This window comes from Pteropus vampyrus, unplaced genomic scaffold (assembly GCF_000151845.1).
Source record: "Pteropus vampyrus isolate Shadow unplaced genomic scaffold, Pvam_2.0 Scaffold291, whole genome shotgun sequence".
Classification (NCBI taxonomy): domain Eukaryota; kingdom Metazoa; phylum Chordata; class Mammalia; order Chiroptera; family Pteropodidae; genus Pteropus; species Pteropus vampyrus.
Window position 1 is genome coordinate 623,768 of NW_011889072.1, and position 20,609 is coordinate 644,376.

Sequence of the window (20,609 nt, forward strand, 5' to 3'; positions counted from 1 at the left end):
TCCACACGACGCAGACGAGGCAGCTGAGGGGCTGGCTGCGGAGAGCAGGGAAGCTGGCGGCAAGTGGGACGGAGGTGTTAAAAGGGGGTACAAAGCAATTTGGGGGATGACAGATACGTCTGTCATCCTGGTGGGGGAGGGGACTCCACGGACACACACTCCTGCCCAAACTCATCCGGCCGCACACCTCACGTTTTCAAAAGCTGAGGCGGCGGTGAGGCCTTTGGGACCGCGACGTCCGAGTCCAAGGCCACGGCGACTGCTTGGGACCACAGGCCAGTGCAGGCAGCTTCCTCCCAGCGTGGAGCGAGGCCCCGCCCCGCCCGGCGCGCGCGCCACTGCCCTGCCCTGCAGCTCCCCATTACCAGGTCTTTCTGGATGGACAGGATGCGGCTCCGGGCGGCCTCACAGTTGGCCCGCTTGCCTGTGATGACGATGGTCTCAGAGTTGCTGTTCTCCGCTGGGAGATCGATCTTGGTGTTGCTTTCCTCTCGGATCTGTGACAGAGGCAAGCGTGAGGCCCCGAGCAGCAGCAAGGCCGGGGTGGGGCGCCCAGGGCTGGGAAGGATGGCTCCCGCCTACAGACCCCGCACAGGGTGCCCAGGGCGCCCAGGGCTGCGAGGCAGGCTGAGCTGTCACCTTCTTGATGTTTGCGCCTCCTTTCCCGATGATGTTCTTGTGGAACTGCTTGAAGATCGGAACCGAGATCGAGTAGCTGTTCTCCACCTTAGGGACGAGAGCGACAGACCAGTCCCCAGTCACGCCACAGAGCGAGATGGCCCTTCTGTCCCAAGGGCAGCATCAAACGACAGGACTCTGCTCCTGAACAGGTCCCCGTCCGCTGCTCTCTCCTGGCTGGGGGGGTCTGTCTGCCACAGGACGGGTGAGACAACTGCCCAACCCAGCCCGCTGGAGCTGACAAGAGGCAAAGCCCCTTTAGTAGCCACAGAACCTGCCATCTTAGATGCAGGGTCCACGATCCAGAAGCAATCAGGTTTGGCCGGGCGCTCTCGACCAATGCTCTAGGTTAAAGAGTCATCCATGCCACACCTGGGATGGTGGTTGCTTAGGGACGGACAGAGGCCAGGACGCCAGGCTCAGAACACAACAGACCTGCCTCTCAGGAACACCGGCATGCAGGGCAGTGCACGCAAGCCCGGTGCCGGGAGGCCCTCCCTGTCCCCTCTCGGGCGGTCGCGAGCCTAGGGCACACCCCGTGAGAACCGTGAGGTGCGTGAGGCCAGCTGCAGCCTGCCCGTCACTCGCCCCCTCTGTGCCAGGCTTGAGAAAAGGAACCGCTATGTGACTCCTGGGACACACCTCTCCCTAGGGGAAAGACAGACCCTCAGGGAACAAGGGAGCTGGCACGGGAAAGGGGGCCCTCCCCACCGGAATTCCACAGAATACTCAAGTGGGGACAGTGTCTGCCATCTAAACCTCAACCGCTAAGAAATGGCATTGGTACTTTGTCTCAAGTCTCCAAGACAGCAGACCCACCCGGCACCGGAGCGTGCTCCCCGAGGCAGGGGTTCTGAGGGTACACATCTCTCACGCTGTCTGCAACACTGTCACACAACAAAGAATGGAAAATGTCCCCTACCAAATCCGCCACCATCTTCTGCATGTACTTTGTGCATTTCTCAACTTCATTCTTAGGCCCTCTCAGTTGGACAATATCACTTTTTTGTGCTGGGTCTGGAAAGTTGATGATAACCTAGAAGAAATCATCGAGAGGCCAAGTCCAGATGCTGGCAAGAACTCCAATAACCACGTGCTCCCAATGCCCACCAGACCACCCGTGCGGGCTGAGGCACACACGCCTGTGGAAAACTGTACCTCTGGGAACTTGTCCCGGATCTCACGGATCCGCTCGCCCTTCTGCCCGATGATGGTGCGATGAAACCTCTGCTCGATGACCAGGTCCTTGGTGCGCTCGTTTTCCTGAACACACGACGCAGGGGGTGACGTTACGCACCACGAGCCAGGTGGGCAACACCCCCCCACGCACGACGCAGGGGTGACGTCACGCACCACGAGCCAGGTGGGCAACGCCCCCCCACGCACGACGCAGGGGGTGACATCACGCACCACGAGCCAGGTGGGCAATGCCCCTCACAGCCGGTGAGGTGGTGCCCAAGTGTGTCTGTGTAGCACCCCTGGGTGTCCCTGGCCGGGAGTGTCACACTGCAAGTGTGTCACTCTTCTGAGCAGAGTAGGAGCTTTAGCTGACAACTGCTACTGCAGGAGCCACAGTCCCCAGAGCGGCTCAGCATTTCGGCTGGAACTGGAAGCAGACCCCGCGGCTGGTACTGTGCAGAGCAGGGATGACCCCTCTCCCCCCGCACACGTCCAGTACGCGTTATTGAGAAAAAGGACGGCTCAACACAGGGCACTGACCCCACGTGTTCTTCAACCTCCCCAGAGGACCATCAGCCGCCAGACATGTTAAAGAGCCCCAGGAGGTTCCAGACCAGACCGGCCTCCAACTGACAGAGGAATCGAGGTCCAGAATGTAGTAACAGGACACCCCAGAACCAGGGACCAGGACGGTCACGATGAGAACCCAAGACACGGGGCAGAGTAAGCTCAGACACGGCCAGAGGGCAGCCACAGGAGGCCGTACCACGCCGTGGATTAGGGCTGAGAAAGAGAGTCACGACTGTACAGTGGGCTCCTGATCTGCAACCCCAGGAACAGCACTGGTGCAGGACGGAGCGAGAAGGCCAGGGTGAGACAGCAGAATGCGCCGCACGGCCCCGGCCTTTCCTGGCAGTCTGCACACGTCACGCTGAGCAAGGTGCACTCACGCGGCACTAGACGCATTTGGATTCGAAGGTGCTCCACGTGCAACCCAGGTGCAGACTCGCTGCTGTGACTCAGGGGAGTGCTACCATGGGGGACGGGGGAGGAAGGCCCGCCACACACACCCCCGTTGCCATTTGAGATAACTCACAGCAGTGACTCTTCACCTCGGATGCACCAGTGACACCCGGGTGTGTGTTTTAAGAATCCAGAAAAGCCTATCGTGATGCCTGTGGCTGGTGCTCAGGCATCAGGGGCTCTAGGGTCTGGCTGAGGCTGAGCTCCGCTGCCCCTGCCTGCCAGCACCACAGCGGCCCAGCAGAAGACCTGGTGACTTCCACTCCCAGGACTGCACGCGACAGTGACAGAGATGCTGCTCTACAGAGGCGCCCAACAGGCGGGGTGGGCCTCCACAGCAGGACTGCTGGGCGTACCATGCGGGAGGCAAGGTCCAGCAGCTCCCGCTTGGCCTGCCGCACGCCCTGTGGGTCGCCCTCGATGCGGACCAGGCTGCTCTTCTCGCTGTCTGGAGGGATGCGCACAGACACCTTGTACTGGTCCTTGACCCTGTTGACTTAAGCACACGGAAGGGGACACACCTGGGACTCAGAATCAACTGCAATGCACCGGTGACCAACAAGTCTAAAGCCCCTAAATATCCGACCAGCCATCCCACAAGCAGAAGGACGAGGAGGCCCAGGGCAAGACCTCCCATTCTTTACACGAGCGGGGCCTGCTCTCCACCGGAATAGTCTGAGACTGCTAATGGACCACTGGCTGAGACCACAGAGCCTGAGGCCATTGGCCTGGAGTGTGGCTGGCACTTCAGAATACAGCAGGTCCCCAATAACATCATTTTCTTAAACTTCCTTTCATTATAACGCTACGAAAAAACCCGACTTCTATGTGGGGCCCTGTCCATGGCGTGTGTGGTCTCCCCACATCTGTGCGGGTTCCTCTCATGTCCCAGAGATGTGCCCGTGGGGGTGACTGAATGCTCAGACTGTCCAGTGATGGGAGGACGGCCTGAGCAGGGCAGGGCCCCCCTTGCACCCCGAGCTCCGGCAGGGGCTCGGCCCCCGCAGCCCTGAACCGGAAGCGGCGGGGGAAGAGAGTCATCGTCCTCGTCTGCCTTCATCTTTCCTAAATGTCTGCAGACCTCACCCTTGTTTCGTGTTTCACATCAGAAGCGTTTGGGGTCTTTATGTAGAGCTGGGTGATGTCCGGTGGCCGGAAACGTGCCGCAGGAACATAGCCTTTGGTCACGTCGTCAGCCTCTGGCACAACTGGTTTCGTTACATGTCGTTTCACGTAAAGTCAGTCTCTGAGACCCTATTATGATGTAAGTGAGGACCCGCTGCATTTAAAAGATCTCAGGTATTTCTAATGTGAAGACAAGCCTGGGAACCACACATCAAAAAGTTACTCAACCCAATAAAAGTTAAAAACCATTAACTGAAGCTCGGGGCACCCCATCAACCCAAGAGCCCCACGGAGGCTGTGCTGCTGCCTCAAGAGACTCCCTGGTCAGCTCAGCTCCAAACCCAGCACTCAGCTGTCTCTGCATGACAAGTGAAGCTGAGGGCCTCTCCCGTCCCCTCTGGACAGCACCCAGTGTCCGTGGCAGAGCCAGGCTGCACCCTGGCCAAGTGTCAGCAGCAGGAAATGGAGAAGCACCTGGCCCACTGTGCAGTAAGGGGCCACTGTTTGGAGGGCCACCAAAAAGAGCTGAAAGCAGAGACCGCCAGGAGCCAAGGTGCTCGGGGACGTGAGGGGGCACTGCTCCAGGTCAAGCCACGCAGGACCACAAGGCCAAGGACATAAGAACTGGGTGGCAGAAGAGAAAACGAAGGGTACAGGCTGAGCCAGACGAGAGCAGACACAACTCTCTGAGCCACGCTAGGTGGTTCCACACATCCTAGGCAATTAATGTCAGAACTGTGCTTCCCTGCATTTGGGAAAAAACAAAAACAAAAAAACCCACTGTGGATAAACAAGACATACGTGTAACAGTAACAAGCGAGTTTGGGGTGCGTGCGTGGCTCCAGCAGTGTGTGCCGATCAGCTCTGGAGTCGCTCTGTGCGAGCGGTTTAATCCACTCCCAGAATGCGAGACTGACGCCAAACGGAGAAGTGCCAACCTCACGTGTACGCAAAAAAAGTGGACTGCACAGGACAAAGCCAGAGGTGCGCTCGCAGAGGCGTCCTATCTGCTCGGGGGGGGCCTCGCAACCTAGGGGAGGACCCAGGAGCGGGCACACGCTGGCCCCCACCTTCCTTCGAACTCAGAGCCCGCAGGCCCCGAGATGTGTGGGGGGCCGCGCAGGTCAGCTGAGCAGAGCAGCTGTGAAACGCACGTGGGCTCCAGCAGAGTTCGCTGGCATACCCGACACCCCCCACGGGTCAGCCTGACGCTGAAGGGGGCCTGACACGTCCCTTCTTGCCCAGCAGGCCCCCTCTCTGCGGGGTCTGACTTGGGCACGAGCCAGGAAACTCCTGACTCCTCCCTGAGCTCCACATGAGGGTGCCAGGCAGTGAGGGCTGCGGAAGCTGGTGGACCGCGCCCCAGCGCGTCTGGGGGCCTGTAAAGGACGGAATCCCCGGGGATGCTTCCCCACAGCCCCTGTGGGTCAGGCGGCAGACTGACCAGATGGATCACGTTCCCCTCTAGGCCAAATGGCTCCAGACCACCACGGCCCAAGGAGAAGGTGAGGACACCGGTCAGAAGCCTCACGCCTGCCCTGAGCCGGCCGCACTCACTGTTGGCTCCGCTCTTCCCAATGAGGTGCCTGTGGAACTTATGGTCAATGTTGATCTCCACGTAGTCCATCCGGTTACTCTGCGGGAGGAGCACAGAGTGCGTGGGGACGGGCTCCCGCGCCCGTGGGGGGCCAACCCTCCCCGACCACTCAGCTGCGGGAACTGCTTCTGGTTCGCCCTCGGGCCCCTCTGAAAGACTCTTCTTCAAATGAGGACCCCTCTACCCACGCCTCCCTGGGACTCTGGCAGCTTCCGACTGCCTCAGAACCCGTCACTTGAGACGGGACAGCCCTTTCGTCCCTGTGAGTGACGTGAGGTCTACCACGCGGCATGATCACAACCCCACACTTCACCAGCACTCAGAACACTCGAAGGGGCACCTTACCAAGTCCTTCACCATGGCTTCAATCTGCTCCCGGGCCACATTCACATCCTCCGTGGGGCCTTCCAGCGTGATCTTGTCTTCGCCCTCTGTGAACTCAATATGAACCTACCATACCAGGAAAAGCAAAGGGACAGTCAAGCCAAAACAGCACGGCGGCCGAGCCTCCAAGACCCGACAGATGCCTTCCTAGGGCAGCTTCACGTGAAGGACTGTCCACAGACACCACAAAAAGGGGGCTGGGGGACAACCATTATTTCGGTACTAAATACTGTGGGGTCTGATCATCTGCCAAAAACGGAATTGCAAAATCCTTCACGCTGTGCCTGCCACCGAAACCACTACCTTAAAGCCGATCAACACTGTGTCTGCCTGTACCGTTCTCGCTTTTGGAATGGCTGCTTAAAGACAGACAGGGGTGCACGTTTAACCGAAGCCAAGCTGCCTGAAGGTGGTCCACAGACAAGCCAGTGGCCCCTGGTTTTGTAACATGTCAGGTAAGGGGGTAACACGTGACGGGGCAGTGAGGGAGGCTGGCCCCATGAAGCAACTGCATCTGTGTCAACCAGGACTTTGATCGTAGGGAAAACAAAGTGACTAAAGAATAAATGGGAAACAAACAGGACACAGCACGAAGGCCGTGACATCTGGATTTCCATCCTGTTTAAGTTTACTGGGAACCACTGTCCCCTCCGGAAAACCGAGAAGACTCAAGGACAGGGGTGTGGAGGAGACAAGGTCTACAAGCCCACATTTCACTGAGTTCTGCTCTGTACAAGTTAGGGACTTTTCATGCATGATAACTAAATGAAACGTTCCTTAAGGTTTTCACTAAACCTAGCTATACGGATTCTCTCTTGTTAAAAAAAAAAAAAGAACATATTTTTTAGAACTTCAAATTTTGAAAAACGCGCCACGGTCTTCAAAGGCACCTGACAAGACAAACAGCATCAACACAACAAAGGTCAGACACAGAGGACAGACCACGCGGCCGACAGGGCTCCCCCACCTTCGGCATCTGCTGCGTGACTCTGGCCAGGTTCTGCCCTTTCTTGCCGATGATGAAACGGTGGAGCCAGGAAGGAGCGGACACGGAGGAAACTGTGAAACTGTTGGCCTAGGAAAAGCAGGACAGGACCCTGAGGGTTTGCAGAGCGCAGGCTACGGGGACTCTGGCCGGGGCGCACCCCACCCGACAGGGCCCTGGACCCCTCACCCGGGCTGGAGCTCCCGGGGAACGCTACCTTGGCATAGACCTCAGTCAGCGCCTGCCCCAGCTTTTCGGGCTCGCCACGAAGTATCACCGTCTCCGAGCTGCTGTCGGAGGGTGGGATCTCCACGGAGACTCCCGTCCGTTCCAGGATCTCCTGCAAGCAGTTGCCCTTGGGCCCAATGACGTACTTGTGCTGGGATTTCTTCACCTCCACTGCGATGGTTGTAGTCTTTTTTTTCTAAGAAAGAGCACCGTCGGGTGTGAGAGGGAGGGACACAGGAGGGGCAGGTGGGGACAGCAAGTTGCCACCAAAAGAGAGGGAGGGAGATGACCGGCCCCAGGCGGGGCTTCCTCCTCAGGCGCGTGCCCCGAGAACGCAAGTCCAGCCCAGACTGACAACAGAGTCCGAGGAGCTGAAAACACCAAGTCCTCTCCCCAAATTAAGGAACAAGTCTCAGACCTCGAAGTCACTTACTGGAGCCAACGGTTCCAGCCCCAGGCCAGGGCGGTGGGTGAGAGTGGGGACAACGTCCAGCAGAGCTCTGCCCACTCGCCAGGGACAGGGGGACGGAGGGCTGGGCCCTGCCTGCGCGCCACTCCTGCACACGGGGACCGCCCTTACCTTTTCTTCATAAATCTTTTTGATCCGAGCCACGGCCTGAGCCAACTGCTCCTTCTCCCCCGTGAAGACGATTTCTGTCCGGTTGACGCTGGGTGGGGGGATGTTGATGCGTGTCCCTGTCTCCTGCATGATCTCAGTGACGAGTCGATTGTAAGGCCCAGCGATGAAGGGGTGGAACGCTTTCTCCACCTCCAGCCTCTCCACAGCGCGTTTGTCCTGGAGAGGAAAGGACGAAGCTGACCGTGGCGCTCGAGGCCCAAGCCGAGGACACGGCTTCCCGGGGTCAAGGCCGAGGTGGCTGCACCTGCTCGGCGGAGATGAGCAGGACTTCGTGGCGCGCCTTCTCGATGCCCTCTTTGGTGCCCGTGATCCTGATCTGGTTACTCGCGTCATCTGGGCGTGGGATCTGGATTTTGGTTGCAGTTTTCAGTTCCAAGTCTTGCAGTTTCTCTCCGTTTTTGCCAATCACAAAGCGATGGTGTTCTTTGGGGATGGCAACAGTCGCTGAGGCCTTTAACGGGAAGAGAACCAACACGTCTGCAGGGTCTGAAAAAGCTGATTTTTCCAGGGTCGTCTCTGGCCTGAGACATGACAGGAAAGCAGGGACACACGGACCTGGCAGACAGTCTTTGTTTCCGGAGTACTGGGCTATTTCTTCCAGACGTAAGCCCTACGTCTAATAAAAACTCTTCTCCCCATCTCTTTACAATCAGTTAAAATAACAACTCATCTGAGTAAAGAAAATGGAAATAATCCAAACCCTTCATCCCATGTCAAACTGCCAGAAATCCAGCAACTTCCTGAGGTCACAGAGTAACCTGGGAGAAAGGCGGAGGCTTCATTTTCCTAACTCTGCACAGCTGAGAGCCCGTGTGGTAAGGTTCCCACCAGTGGTGCAGCAGAAAGCACAGATCGGCTAGCTTCCCTTTTCCCCACGGGGCACAATTTCACAGTAGACTATTCGACATTCACAACAGAAATGTGAAACTGTGTCACAGAGGCAATCAAAAAGGCCCGCACTTCCCAGCTAGCGCAAAAAGCAGGACCACTGGCCCTTATGCTATGATGCGATGAGGCTCATTCCACAAACCGGTTGTTCAATATTCGGAAACCCATTTATGTAATTCATATTATTAGACGTATGGAGAAAAAAATCAAATGATCACCCCCACAAAATGTAAACCCACTCATGACAACAATCTGCCAGAAAACAGAGACCAAGGGACATACAGCTGGCCCTTGACCAACGCATCTCTGACCTGCACTTACACGCGGATTTTTATTTTATTTTTCACATGACGAAACACACACATGCTCCTCGGCCCAAAGCTGCAGTTAACGGGCAAGCGCTCGCGAGGGCCGTGCACTGCCCTGCCCACAGCACGACCTGGCCTCCCCGCAGGAGACAGCGAAGCAAACACATGGCTGGGCAGGAAGCGGCTCAGGGCTGCATTGCCAGGAAGCGAATCTTGGGGACACCACCAATGCTTCACTGCGGCCTTGCTGCCTGGAGCAGGGAGCTGAAAGTGGGATCCAGAGTCAACAGCTTCAGCTTAGCTAAACACCAGCCACAAAACGCAAAGGAAAAGGCCGCCCATTTTCCAACAAGCAAAAGCAAAAAAAAGGACAATGAAGTAGCCAGACACAAAGCCAGCAAGAGAGGTGGAACGTGAGCATTAGGAAGCCGAAAACAGCCCTTAGAAGATCTAGCGCAACTCTTAGCAAAAGGTTAATTAACATCCATTCAAATCAGTGGCACTGATGACTGGACAGACATAGAAACAGATGAAACCGGACCTGTACCTTGCACAATCCATGGTAAATTCCACACAGATCAGAAACGTAATACCCTTAACGAGCACCAGAGAATATACGAATAAACGTTCTTACAACCCAAAATGCAAAAAGCTTTCCAATAATGATTCAAAATAACAAAATGTTTAAAGAATTTGACTGACGGAGGGTTTTTAAGGGGACCCCTAACACACTGAGCAAGATGGACGACTTGAACTTGATAGAAAAAGATGACAGGACAGTGCGCAGAGAGTACGCGCAGCCCCAAGGGAGGGACCCGGCTGTCAGGGCAAAATGACACCTATGTGCCCCTGTGACTCGGCTACTCACGCTTCTAGGGCACCTGTGCTGAGACACACTGGGTGAAACAGGAAACAGCGCGTGCACAAGGCTTCGCTGCGACAGAGCTCATCAGAGCAGAGTCGGGAAGCCACCCCAATGCCCACCACAGGGATGCTCGGTAAGTAGAGCGTCGGGCAGCCATCTAGAAAGGCGAAGGAAGTCATTTTTTGCAGACACCTCCAAAAATACGTAGGGAAACACGAGGTGTGGACCAGCGTTCATGGCGAGCATCTTTGGCTTCTTTTCTCAAAGTCGAACAATGGAAGGGTACACCGAAGACTAAGGACGTCACCCAGCAGGGAGGGTGGGACAGGACAGGGTGAAGCAGCCGTCTTTGGATGTCCCTGATTATACAGCTTGCAGTCGTTGAATGTTTAAGTAACTTTTAAAAATTGAAAATAAACTAACGCAAATGACGCTAACCGTGTATCAAGATGACAGCATAACTAAGCACCGAGAACCACTTCAAGTGACTGTAAAACCCCATGGTCTTTCACCTTAACTAGAAGTACTAGGTTGAGCTCATTGAATTTCCTGGTAAAAACGTCCAGATTTCTTAGATAAATGGCTGACCCCAGGTCCATGGGTGGAAACAGTTAAGGTCCATCCACACTTCTGTCAGAAACAAGGATGTGACTGGGGATGAAGGAATAGTCTTGTCAGGAAGCTGCAGGGGGCCGGCCGGGAGGGCCCTAACCACTGGCCAGAGACACGGCAATGTCAGCCCAGAGGGCACCTGGTGCACACGTCACCAGCGGAGACGAGAGCGCACCAATTCAGTCTAAAACCTGAGGGGAGAGGGACACGGCTCAGTTATAACCCGCACTCCCCACGCGACAGCTGAGGAGAGAGCCCTCCACAGGGACACCGACTGAGGCAGGACAAGCAGCTGCGAAGCCGCCACTCACAACTCTGACGGGTCAGGTGGCCGAAAGCGATGCGTGAGAACGCCTGAGCAAAGACTGACCGCAGGCTTCGTGATGGACGGATTTGGCTGAGGGGACCTCTGTCCCCGATCGATCTTGGAACCAAACCAAGTACACGGCACCTCACACAAGTTCTCTTGCCAAACAAACGAGCTGAGCGAGAAAGTAATCGAGCCCCTAAACCAAACCACCAGGTCACAGGAGAGATGATGGGTGGGAGCGAACCGGACACCTGCTCGTCCCACAGCCAAACGGCATTAGGAAAAGGGGCGGAGGGGGCAGTGCCGAAGAATGAGGACTCGAGGTGCCACGAGCACACGCAGCAGGCGCTGACGTGCACACACCACGTGGGCAGATGCCTTTGATAATGACAGCGGACCGCATACAGACGGAAGTGAATACCGATGGATCAAGAAATTACTACTAATTTTAGTAAGTGCACTAATAGCGCGGTGCTTCCAGAAAAAAACGGAAGACTGAGGGGCACCGCGCTGAATTATTTACAGGTGAATGCACATCTGGGATTTGATTTAAAGCAACTGGGGTCGAGGGGCAGGACGAATGAAGCCGGTCGGGGACGAATGTTTTCAAAGGGTCCCCTCCCCGGTCCAGTGCTCAATCACAAAATATTCAAATATTCACCAACTAGTAGATAACAGCAAAAGTCTCAGAATGCCACAACGTGAAGCACTTTGTACACACTTTCCACTTCCTGAATTTAATGACAGACCTCTCTGAAGCCGGCGGGGTAGGAGGCTGGCCCAAGGCCCATGGGCTGAGGGAGGGTGAGAGCTGGCCGGCGTGGGGTGGAGCTGCTCCTCCCTGCGAAGCCGGCCCATGGCCCTCCGCCTCAGACCCCGTCTTCAGACTGCATGTCCGCAGGTGGTGGGAAACACCCCCGTTTCTAACGAAAACCACGGAAACTGTATCTGTCAGATGACATCTGATGATGCTTGGTCTCTACGTGACTCCTGTCCGGGAGAAGTGCACCACAGGTCTACTCACTAGTCCAGGGGTTTCCCGAGAAAGGCCAGCACCGGTGCTGGCCCGCAGCGGACTACGGAACCGGTCACTTCCCGAGTCTGAGGCCTGGAACTGCGTGCTCACCAATGAACCACGTGCCGACTCTCGTGCCTTGCACTTGGAACGGCAGCCTGACACCGGTGTCCTTACCACACCACTGAACAAGCTCAGTTCAAGAGTCTCAAACCCCGGGACACTTAACTTCCAGTTCATTCGCCTGAACAGCACGAATGGCAGGTGTCCCAGTTCTGTTACTGCACCAGTAGGTTTCCACCAAAAATGCCAGGAGACCCCAAATGCTGCTGCCTGGCTGACCATGGCCTGGCCTCCGAGGGAAGGGTCGGAGGCAGCTGGGGCCGTGGCCGGCGACCACCCACCTGCGTCTGCAGTCTCGCAACGATGTCCTTGCGGGCTTTCATGACGGCGTCCAGCTTCCCGGAGACCATGATGGAGAGGCCCTGGTCTTTGGCAAGAGACAGCTCCAGGTGGGCGCCAGTCCGCTGCATGATCTCGAGGCAGATCTTCGCTTGTTCGCCTTCTCCAAACTGGTTCATGTCCTTGTACTTCCTCTCCTCCAGGGGCACGTGGAACACCTGCGCAGGGCCGGGCGAGCAGGAAGGCGAAGCGATACGAGAGGGAAGGGCAGCCGTGTCAGGGTCCGGCGCCGAGCGGCCGAGTCTGCGCATTCCCTCGGTCCCCGCCCCCCACCGCTGCTCTGAGGCCAGAGAGCAGTCCAGAGGGGCACAGAAAGGCCCCCCGGTGAAGCGGCGAACTACGACCCAACGCGAAGGAACTGCAAGGGCGCCTCAGGTAACGGCAAGTGCCGTGAGGGGAACAGACAGGGCGGTGCGGTCGGCGAGAGGGGCTGGGTGGAGGGACCTTCCGCAAGAATCAGAGACGCAGCTGGCTATCCTGGGAGGCGGGGAGGGGTGAGAGACAGGGTGAAGGCATTAACAGAGAGGCAGCTCGGGGAGCAGTCGGAGCGGGGCGGGGCACAGGTCCCTCAGCTCGCCTGCAGGGAGGTGAGACGCCAAGGAAGGGCTTCAGCTGGGCACACTCACGGCTGGTTCAGGGTCCCCCCAGCTGCTCCGTGCAGGAAAGGGTGGAAGGAGGAGGAAGCAAAGTGACCCCCGGTTTGGGGCCTGAACCACTAAGTAGAACATGGTGCATTTAGCAAGGTCAGGAAGCCTGGGGAGAGCCAGCTCCATCTCAGATGCCCCCAGGAAGGCAGAAGACCCAGGATGCATTTGCTATGAGTCTCGGGCTTAGGGAAGGGGCTCTCTCAGTGCACATGGCCCAACATGAATTCACAGAGAAGCGCTGAGCCTGCCAACACCCCAGGTTCAGGTGGCAGGGTGACGTCGGCTAGTGGTGGTGGGAAGGCCAGAAAAATGGTGACACCGAAGCCAAAAGGATAAGATTGCTTCAAGACAGTGGGACAAGAGGTAGACCAGACAGATAGGTTCCCGCGGGGGCCGGCGACGTAGAAGGCCAGGGCAGCTGGAGCAGACACTAGACTGCAGAGGACCGAAAACCAGTGGGACGCGGGGAGCCTCAGGTGGCTGTGCCCTGGGGAGCTGCCCCAGGGGTGGGGGCTGACTTAAACTGTCACATCCCAAAGCACTCTCTTCTCTGCAGGCTCCGACCCCCTTCCCTGAGACGCCGACGCCGCCCCCGCGGAGGGACAGGTGAAGACCACCGGCTCCTACCTGAGTGATGACAGAAGCCTTGATGGGCCGGATCTTGTTACCCCAGGCGCCAGCAGGTTCCTGCGTGCTCTCCGAGCAAGGTGCTTTCTCGGGCAGCGGGGGGAAGGCATCCTTGTAGGTCGGAGGGTCACTCTCTTCTTCTGAATTCAGAGTGGCAACTGAACCAGCCAACATAGATCAAGAGGAAGTACACTGCCTTCAACGTCAGATGAAAAAGCACTTGGAGAGTTTAAGGTCAAAAAAAGAACACTACCTGCTCGAGTAACAGCTCCCCCCATCTCCTCGTTCAGTCACGGGAAGGGCCCCAAGAGGCCACCAGGCCAAGCACCTTCAGGTTCAGTGTGTGGACCCAAGGGGCCAAACCCTGCCCTTGGCACAGCCTCCCTTGTGACTGGTGTCAGCTCGGACACTGGGCGCCCCACTCCTCCCCTGATGACTGAGCCCCTTGAAGGCAGTTTTTGCACAGAGATTTTTATGCCCTGAAGTCTTCTAATGCTGCATTTAAAAAGCACAGGTACGACAATGCCCCGTACAGGGCACACCCTGAAACTGCAGAGCGAAACAGAGGTTCGGCCGGGCGCGGCTGCGAGAACTGCCTGTCTCTACAACACTGAACGGAGCTCCTGTCGGGACTTCCGGTCTGAGCTCCCCCACCCACTGCAGGCAGCACCTGTGGGATCCAGTGCCCTAATCACTACCCAGGTCTGCCCTGCATCGTGCCCTCAACGTTCAGGTTTTTGTCCCAATAACCAAGGCTCCATGAAAGCAAGAGTGTGAGTGTTTTGGATCAGCCCAAGTGCCTGGGGCTGAGCGCCCTGTGTGGCAATGGCAGGGCCCTCTAAAAAACCACTGTGAATGGACCTGAGCACAGGGCAGGCGGACGGCCCTTAGAACCAGGTGGGCTGCCGTCGTCTGACTCGGTTTACCACCACTTGTAGCCGGGTGGCTGTGCTACCCCAGACACTGATGAAGTAGCAGTCAGTGCCCTGCATCCGGCCATTTAGACAGGGGGACGATGCAGACCCACAGGGCTGCTGGTTCAGCTAGAAAGACCCAGTCCCGTAGGCACTCAGAGACAAGTGACCAGCAGTGCCTAGGTCACCAAGGCCCTGGAAATGAGCATGTGACACGTGGCCAGAGTGAGTGTCACAGTGAATTTTTAATCTTAATAACATTGAACCTAAGGACTGATACTAAGTTCAGCTACTAGAAAACTTAGGTATATCGGAATAATTTGGAGTACAGTAATTTGCTCTTTCACCTGAAAATCTTATCAAATCTAAATATAAAGGATTTTAGAGCATTCAAATCAAGTTGTCCTGCAGTTGTAAATACATACCAGCTCCTCAAGGAAACAAAGAAAGTAAAAGATCAGTCTTACTTCTACCTTAAAGAGATGTTAAAATGGCAATGTTTTAGGCCTCCTGGCTTGTATGCTATTCCTCTGGGACACTAGTGTCCTCGATCTTGGCCTGCTGCCTTAGAGAACTCACGAGTCAGGGCCCAGTGCTCTGGGGATGCTTCACAGCCCAGATTCAGGTCCACCCAACTGTGGAACAGCAGCTTTGAACAGCGAATCCCACTAGTTGCCAATGGTCAAATTCACTGGCTTTGCAGAAAGCTGTCCACGTCTTAAATCTCACTGTGCCCAGCTTCCCCCGTTGCTCATGGCCACGTGCACCCTGCACACAGGGTAGTGCAAAGCACAGCAAACGAGCTTTTGCCCCTGGCCCTATCCCACATCTACAAGGTCAAAAGGTGCTTTTGGAAGGCCACATATTTGACAAGGGCTGGGAGGGAAGGGTGTCTGAAGAGCCCGTGAGAAGAGCATGGAGGGGCTGTCACCTCTGATCTGTTGCGGAACCAGCCCACTTCGGTGCTCAGCAAAGCTCTCTTGGGTCAAAACGGCAACGGAGCTCATGGTTGATCTGGCGCCTACACACAGTCCGGTGAGCCACTGGAGTGGGGGGAATGGGCCAGAGAGAAGGAAGTCAGGGCACAGCTGGCTCTCAGCCATCTGCGAGACTGATGAGCTGTGAGCTTCAAACAAGAATTCAATTTGCCTCACAATCGCTAATGTAAGGTGACACTCCAACTTTCACCCAGTGAAGAAGAATGCAAGTAAAGGAGGGTTCTTGGACAACTGTCCCCTCAAAAGCTGCCCTGGAACTGGGGAGATGGAGGCTCTGGCGGAGAGGACCAGAACCAGGATTCCCCGGGCAAGGACAATCTGCATGCCACCCAGGGGCCCACTGGAACCCACCACGTCTGACCTAGCGACACAGATCGACATCTGGATAACTCTATCAGCTCTGTTACTTCTGATGCTCATGAACCTAGCACCTGACAGCTAATCGCACAGCACAGGGCCGTGAACTGAGCAGCCCCTTATTGCTGACAGTGACTGGGGAGGTGGGGACAGCCTTACAGTGCTGGTGGAAACGAGCCGTACCAGGAAGCAGCAGGAACTGCCCAGGGGAGGGGCATTAAGTGCCTCTGACACATGCGGATTGGTTTTTCTCCAGTCTCCTGTTACCCAGGTGTGGGAGGTGGACCTGGCAGGCCACAGAGTTCCTCAGGGCAGGAACCAGACACCACCGAGTGCCCTCCTGACCTCCTGCCCTCGAAGCCACAGCCCCCGTCATTTGGAAAATGGGGCTCATTTCACACTGAGGCGGGGGGTGTCAGCTCCTTCCCCAAGTCTGGGCGAGCCCGGGGCTGCTACAGTGAGCAAGAACCCCTCGTCACACAATCACGTATGGAGTGGCTCGCACCACCTTGGAAAGAAGGATAAGGGGGCCGAGTAATTTAATCAGAAGAGAGAATTTTTGCATCTGTTTTTTTACGACTCAGTAAGACCTCTCTAAATTCAAGAAAATTAAGCTGTACATTAAAGAGGCAAAATCCAAATTCAGATAATCCTGAGCAAACATTATTCACATTTAAGAAGAAAAAGGTAAAAATAGATGGAAGCAGATGACACATCTGAAGGGCACGCGTGGACACGAGTGACGCTCTCTCCAGAGCGACTAGAGACTTAAGGATGAAGCGTGACGAAAGAAAATGCACACACAGCCGGGGGACAGGAAGCCTCCGGACAGGACAGTCAAACTTACCAGCAAAACGGTCAACAGCCAGGAAGTCCGTCCCGAGGCCACCTGGGTCAGCCCGCCAGCTCCTGCTGGTGTGGGGCGGGGAGGCAGAGGGAACAAGGACCAGGGAACAGTTACTTATCTGTACCCTACAACCCAGATCCTTCTGCCTCCCAACTAGAAAAGGTCAGAACGTTACTTAAACTTTACTGATACTTAAGCAATCTTCTTGGGGAAAAAAATGGAAGCTCCGGTCCTAGGCCATTCGCTTCAAACAAAACGTATTCGAGTAAAATCTGAACCATCTAGGACTTTGACAGAGTGACTTTTCCAGGGACCTGAGGGGGTGATCCCGTAAGTACCAAAACTTTTAAGGTTCTGTGACATCGAGTGTGGACCTTGGGGGTCCATTCTAACCAGGTCACAAGACAGCAGGGTTGGAAGGAACCTTCCACGGCAGCCAGGGGAGACCAAGAACTGCTCTGTGAAATAAGAGGGAAGTCCCTCAGGGGACTTCGGGATACTGAGGCTGCCAGGTAGGCTACCTGCCGCTTTATGCAAAACACCACACCACACGCACTCGATAAGGTGTGATAAGCTAGGCGTGGGTCTAGAGTGGGAGAATCGACGACAGTAACAGAACAACCTACCTGACTGGAGAGTAACACCCCCAGATTCCCACCCACAGTACCCACAGTTCAGGAGCTAGGGAGACAGTCCATGGCAACTGGAGGGCTATCAGAAGACGCTAGATTTAAAAGCATCTCACTGTCCCAGCTGCGCTGGGGATCTGTGGCGCTTCAGGATTTTTAAAAATCTCTCAACGCAGGGCTTGAGTTCCACGGGAAAAACACTACCACCCCCAGGCCAGAGCCTCGGTCCCACCGGGTGCATAGATGCACCAAGCGAAGGGGAGATGGTGCAGCAAACTGGCCGCGACTACCCATTTCGGAATTGTCTCCAAAAATTCTAACGTGAGAGTTTTAAAGATCAAGGCGAGGACAAACACCTTGCCATGGAATCAGGGTACCAGAGGAACACATCCACACAGCTGGCTGACAGGTGTAAAAGGTGACAGCTCCCTGAGACTCCCAGGGTCTGGCCTGCCCACACTTAGCCAGGCCAGAAGCAGGACGGGATGCTCCAGGTCCACACACTGATAGGGGAGCCAGGCCCCAAGCCTCCAACGCACCTTACTGGGGCTGCCCACGACCTTCCACCCGAACAGCCTCCAACTCCAGGGTGTCCCAGGCACCAACGTCATTTCTTAAAATCCATGAAAATCTACCCCTTAACAAGCCAAGCTCGCCCCATGACCACAGCTGCGTCCAAACCCTCTCCTCTGCGCTGCCACTGATCAGTCCTCTCGTTTTCCTGGGCAGGCCTGTCTTTAATGCCCGGTGATAGGCACACCACAGCCTGTGTACAGAAACTGCCCACGTCTGCTCCAGCCATGGATCTGTGACAAGCCAATCCCCACCTGCACCTGGCGTCACGTGGAGGTGGGACGATTCCTGCCGCCTTCCTCTGACATTGCTCACACATGTTTCAGAAATCCTGGCCAGATAGCCCTTCTACTGAGCCCTCGGTGTGAGTGGCTTAAGCAAGAGGCAGCACCATAGCCAAAGCTCATGCAAGGGAGGGTGAGCCTGTCAGATCCTCTGGCGCCCCACGTGAGCACAGCCCCTGGGCGGTTGAAGAGGGACAGAGGGACCTCTAGAAAACTGCAGACTGGTTTGACAGGGTACACTGGGTCTCCAGTCTCCAGATTTCAAATGGCAGTTTGAATCTGAAATGTCACAGCTGAATGGATTAAATGGAGCAATAGATTTAACATCTAAGGTTCTGATATCATCAAATGAGACTACTGTTGTTCTTATAAACGTCTCAAAACCCCATCTTTAAAGAATCCATTTCAAACATGCCTCTGATGACCCATGTGCAAATGCAGACCTCAGCCCCACCTGAGGCTCGGGTCAGGTCTGATGATAGCTAGCACTCACCCCTACCCACTGGCTCTAGCTCTCCTTTCCCAGAAAGCACCCAACAGATGGACTCCTGCTCCACGGAGACCTCACCACAGAGAGCTGGGCTGGGCTGGGCAGACTCTGCGCCCAGCTCCTTCCTTGCTATCTGTAGTTCCCAGGAGGCCTCAGACAGGCCCCAGGCCCCAGGCCCCGGTCTCTACAGAGGCCAAACATCTGTGATCAGTCCCTCACTGGATCTAATAATGCTGCTCAAATCGGGATGGAAAGGGACCTCAGACAGCACTGTCCTGCAGTCTGTGCACTATGAGGGACAGGGATTCCAAGGGAGCCCGCGCCCTACCTCTGTCCTCCTCTGTGCAGCTGTCGCGCTGTGCCCAAACCTACAACTTCTCTGCCCCGTCCGGCCACAGAGAACAAGTCTGCTCTCTCCCACCAGACTCCTTCGGGTGCCTGAAGCCCTTTCTACCGCCTCCAGTTATTCCCAAGACGGCCCAGTCCCTCCATCATTTTCATCGCTCTCAACTCCTTCCCCTGCACAAAGCAGGCAAGTCCACCCCAGACAAATCTCAAACTATTCTCAACCTGCACTTTAAGCTTTGTTTCTCAGAGTGTAAATGTCCACAGCAAAAAAAGCCACATCTCAAATTAAAAGTACGCAGCAAACAGAACTAGAAGAGGAGAGTAGATAATAGTCAGGTTCTTCTCTTCCACCCCAGGGCACTGTCAAGCACTGTGGACTCCCCATGTTGGAGATGTGGCATCACCACATATGTGGATCACATCTGAAACTCGGTCCTAATAAACGCATAACAGAAAAGTCTTTAAATGAAGGACTATACTTTTCTGCTTCTGAACAAACAACTATAAGATTCCTTTGTGACATTCTGCCAACTATATATTTGAAAGGAAAAGTCTTTGCAAAAAGAGGACCCGTGAATAGTAGTCAGAAAGAATGTCACCTCTGCCAGTAACGAGACCCTGAGTGCTCTCAACACTCTTCGTACAGACAGGACCGGGTTCGGAGGGCCTCAGAAACCTCCCGCCAGCATCCAGGACTTTGCCCTCTCTGCTTCCAAAACTGAACTTACTTTTATCCCCACAGCAAACTTGCAATGGAAACTTTTTTCAAAGTACTTCTCAGGACCCCCAAATCAGACTCGCGACTAAAACCATAAAATCCGATGGGCTGAAAGATCACAAGGCCCAAGCCTCAGAAAGACCGAGCGTACGAGGAGCATACGAGGCCCGCCGAGTGGCGAGCAGAAGGCTGCGTGCGTTTCGCCAACTTCTGCAAGTCGGCACCATCCAGCAGGAGGAACTTTCGCAGATGCCACCTCAGCACGGCCCTCCCACAGGCCACGCGAGCCCGCGGGCGGGGACAAGCTTAAAGGGGCAGGAGCACGCTCAGCCTCCCCGCCTTCCATCCAAATTCGGTATTTTTCCGTAATGTGATTTTCGTCCGGGACCCTGGGGCGCATCCAAGTCGTGCTCCAGCCGGAGGAGGGCAGCGGGCCCAGCCCGGACCCGGCGGCAGGTGGAGGTGCGGCCCGCATGCTAGCCCCCTTCCCCCCTCCCCGCCGCTGTCCCGGGGCTCCCCTGCGGGACAGACACCCGTGACACTCCTGCTGCAAGCTGGGGAGGGGGTCCCTGGGAGGGGAAGGGGGCACAGCCAGGCCGCCCACGTCACCGACCTGGGTCCAGGTCGGCCGCCCCTCCCCCCGCGCTGGGACCGGTGGGGAGGGCACGGGGAACGTGACCGGGCCCCCGTTGCCTCGCTGTCGCTGCGGGGCTGGCGAGGGGCCGGCAGGCGCGGGACTCGGGAAAGTTTCTCGCTCTTCCCTTGCCAGCGCCGCGGCCCATGCGCAGTGGTGACACGTAGCCGGCCCCCCCACACACCCGGCGGGGCCGGCCCGGGGAGGAGGGGGCGGCCGTGGCCCCGGCAGGGAGGAAGGGGGT

General features: G+C 56.2%; 1 protein-coding gene across 1 annotated transcript in view; it reads right to left on the reverse strand.

Annotated features, from left to right (window-relative positions):
- HDLBP (high density lipoprotein binding protein) overlaps window positions 1-16,754 on the reverse strand; it is a 32,225-nt gene extending 15,471 nt beyond the window's left edge. Inside the window, exons 1-15 of the mRNA XM_023521085.1 lie at window positions 16,690-16,754; window positions 15,419-15,530; window positions 13,574-13,731; window positions 12,242-12,457; window positions 8,084-8,290; window positions 7,780-7,995; window positions 7,189-7,395; window positions 6,954-7,061; window positions 5,948-6,052; window positions 5,563-5,641; window positions 3,237-3,376; window positions 1,837-1,941; window positions 1,601-1,714; window positions 640-726; window positions 366-497 (exon numbers count right to left, since the gene is read on the reverse strand). Of these exons, the coding sequence (XP_023376853.1) occupies window positions 366-497; window positions 640-726; window positions 1,601-1,714; window positions 1,837-1,941; window positions 3,237-3,376; window positions 5,563-5,641; window positions 5,948-6,052; window positions 6,954-7,061; window positions 7,189-7,395; window positions 7,780-7,995; window positions 8,084-8,290; window positions 12,242-12,457; window positions 13,574-13,731; window positions 15,419-15,494 (1,950 nt within the window). The 5' untranslated portion in view covers window positions 15,495-15,530; window positions 16,690-16,754. The remainder of the gene's footprint in view (window positions 1-365; window positions 498-639; window positions 727-1,600; window positions 1,715-1,836; window positions 1,942-3,236; window positions 3,377-5,562; window positions 5,642-5,947; window positions 6,053-6,953; window positions 7,062-7,188; window positions 7,396-7,779; window positions 7,996-8,083; window positions 8,291-12,241; window positions 12,458-13,573; window positions 13,732-15,418; window positions 15,531-16,689) is intronic.
- Between the last annotated feature and the right edge of the window lie 3,855 nt (window positions 16,755-20,609).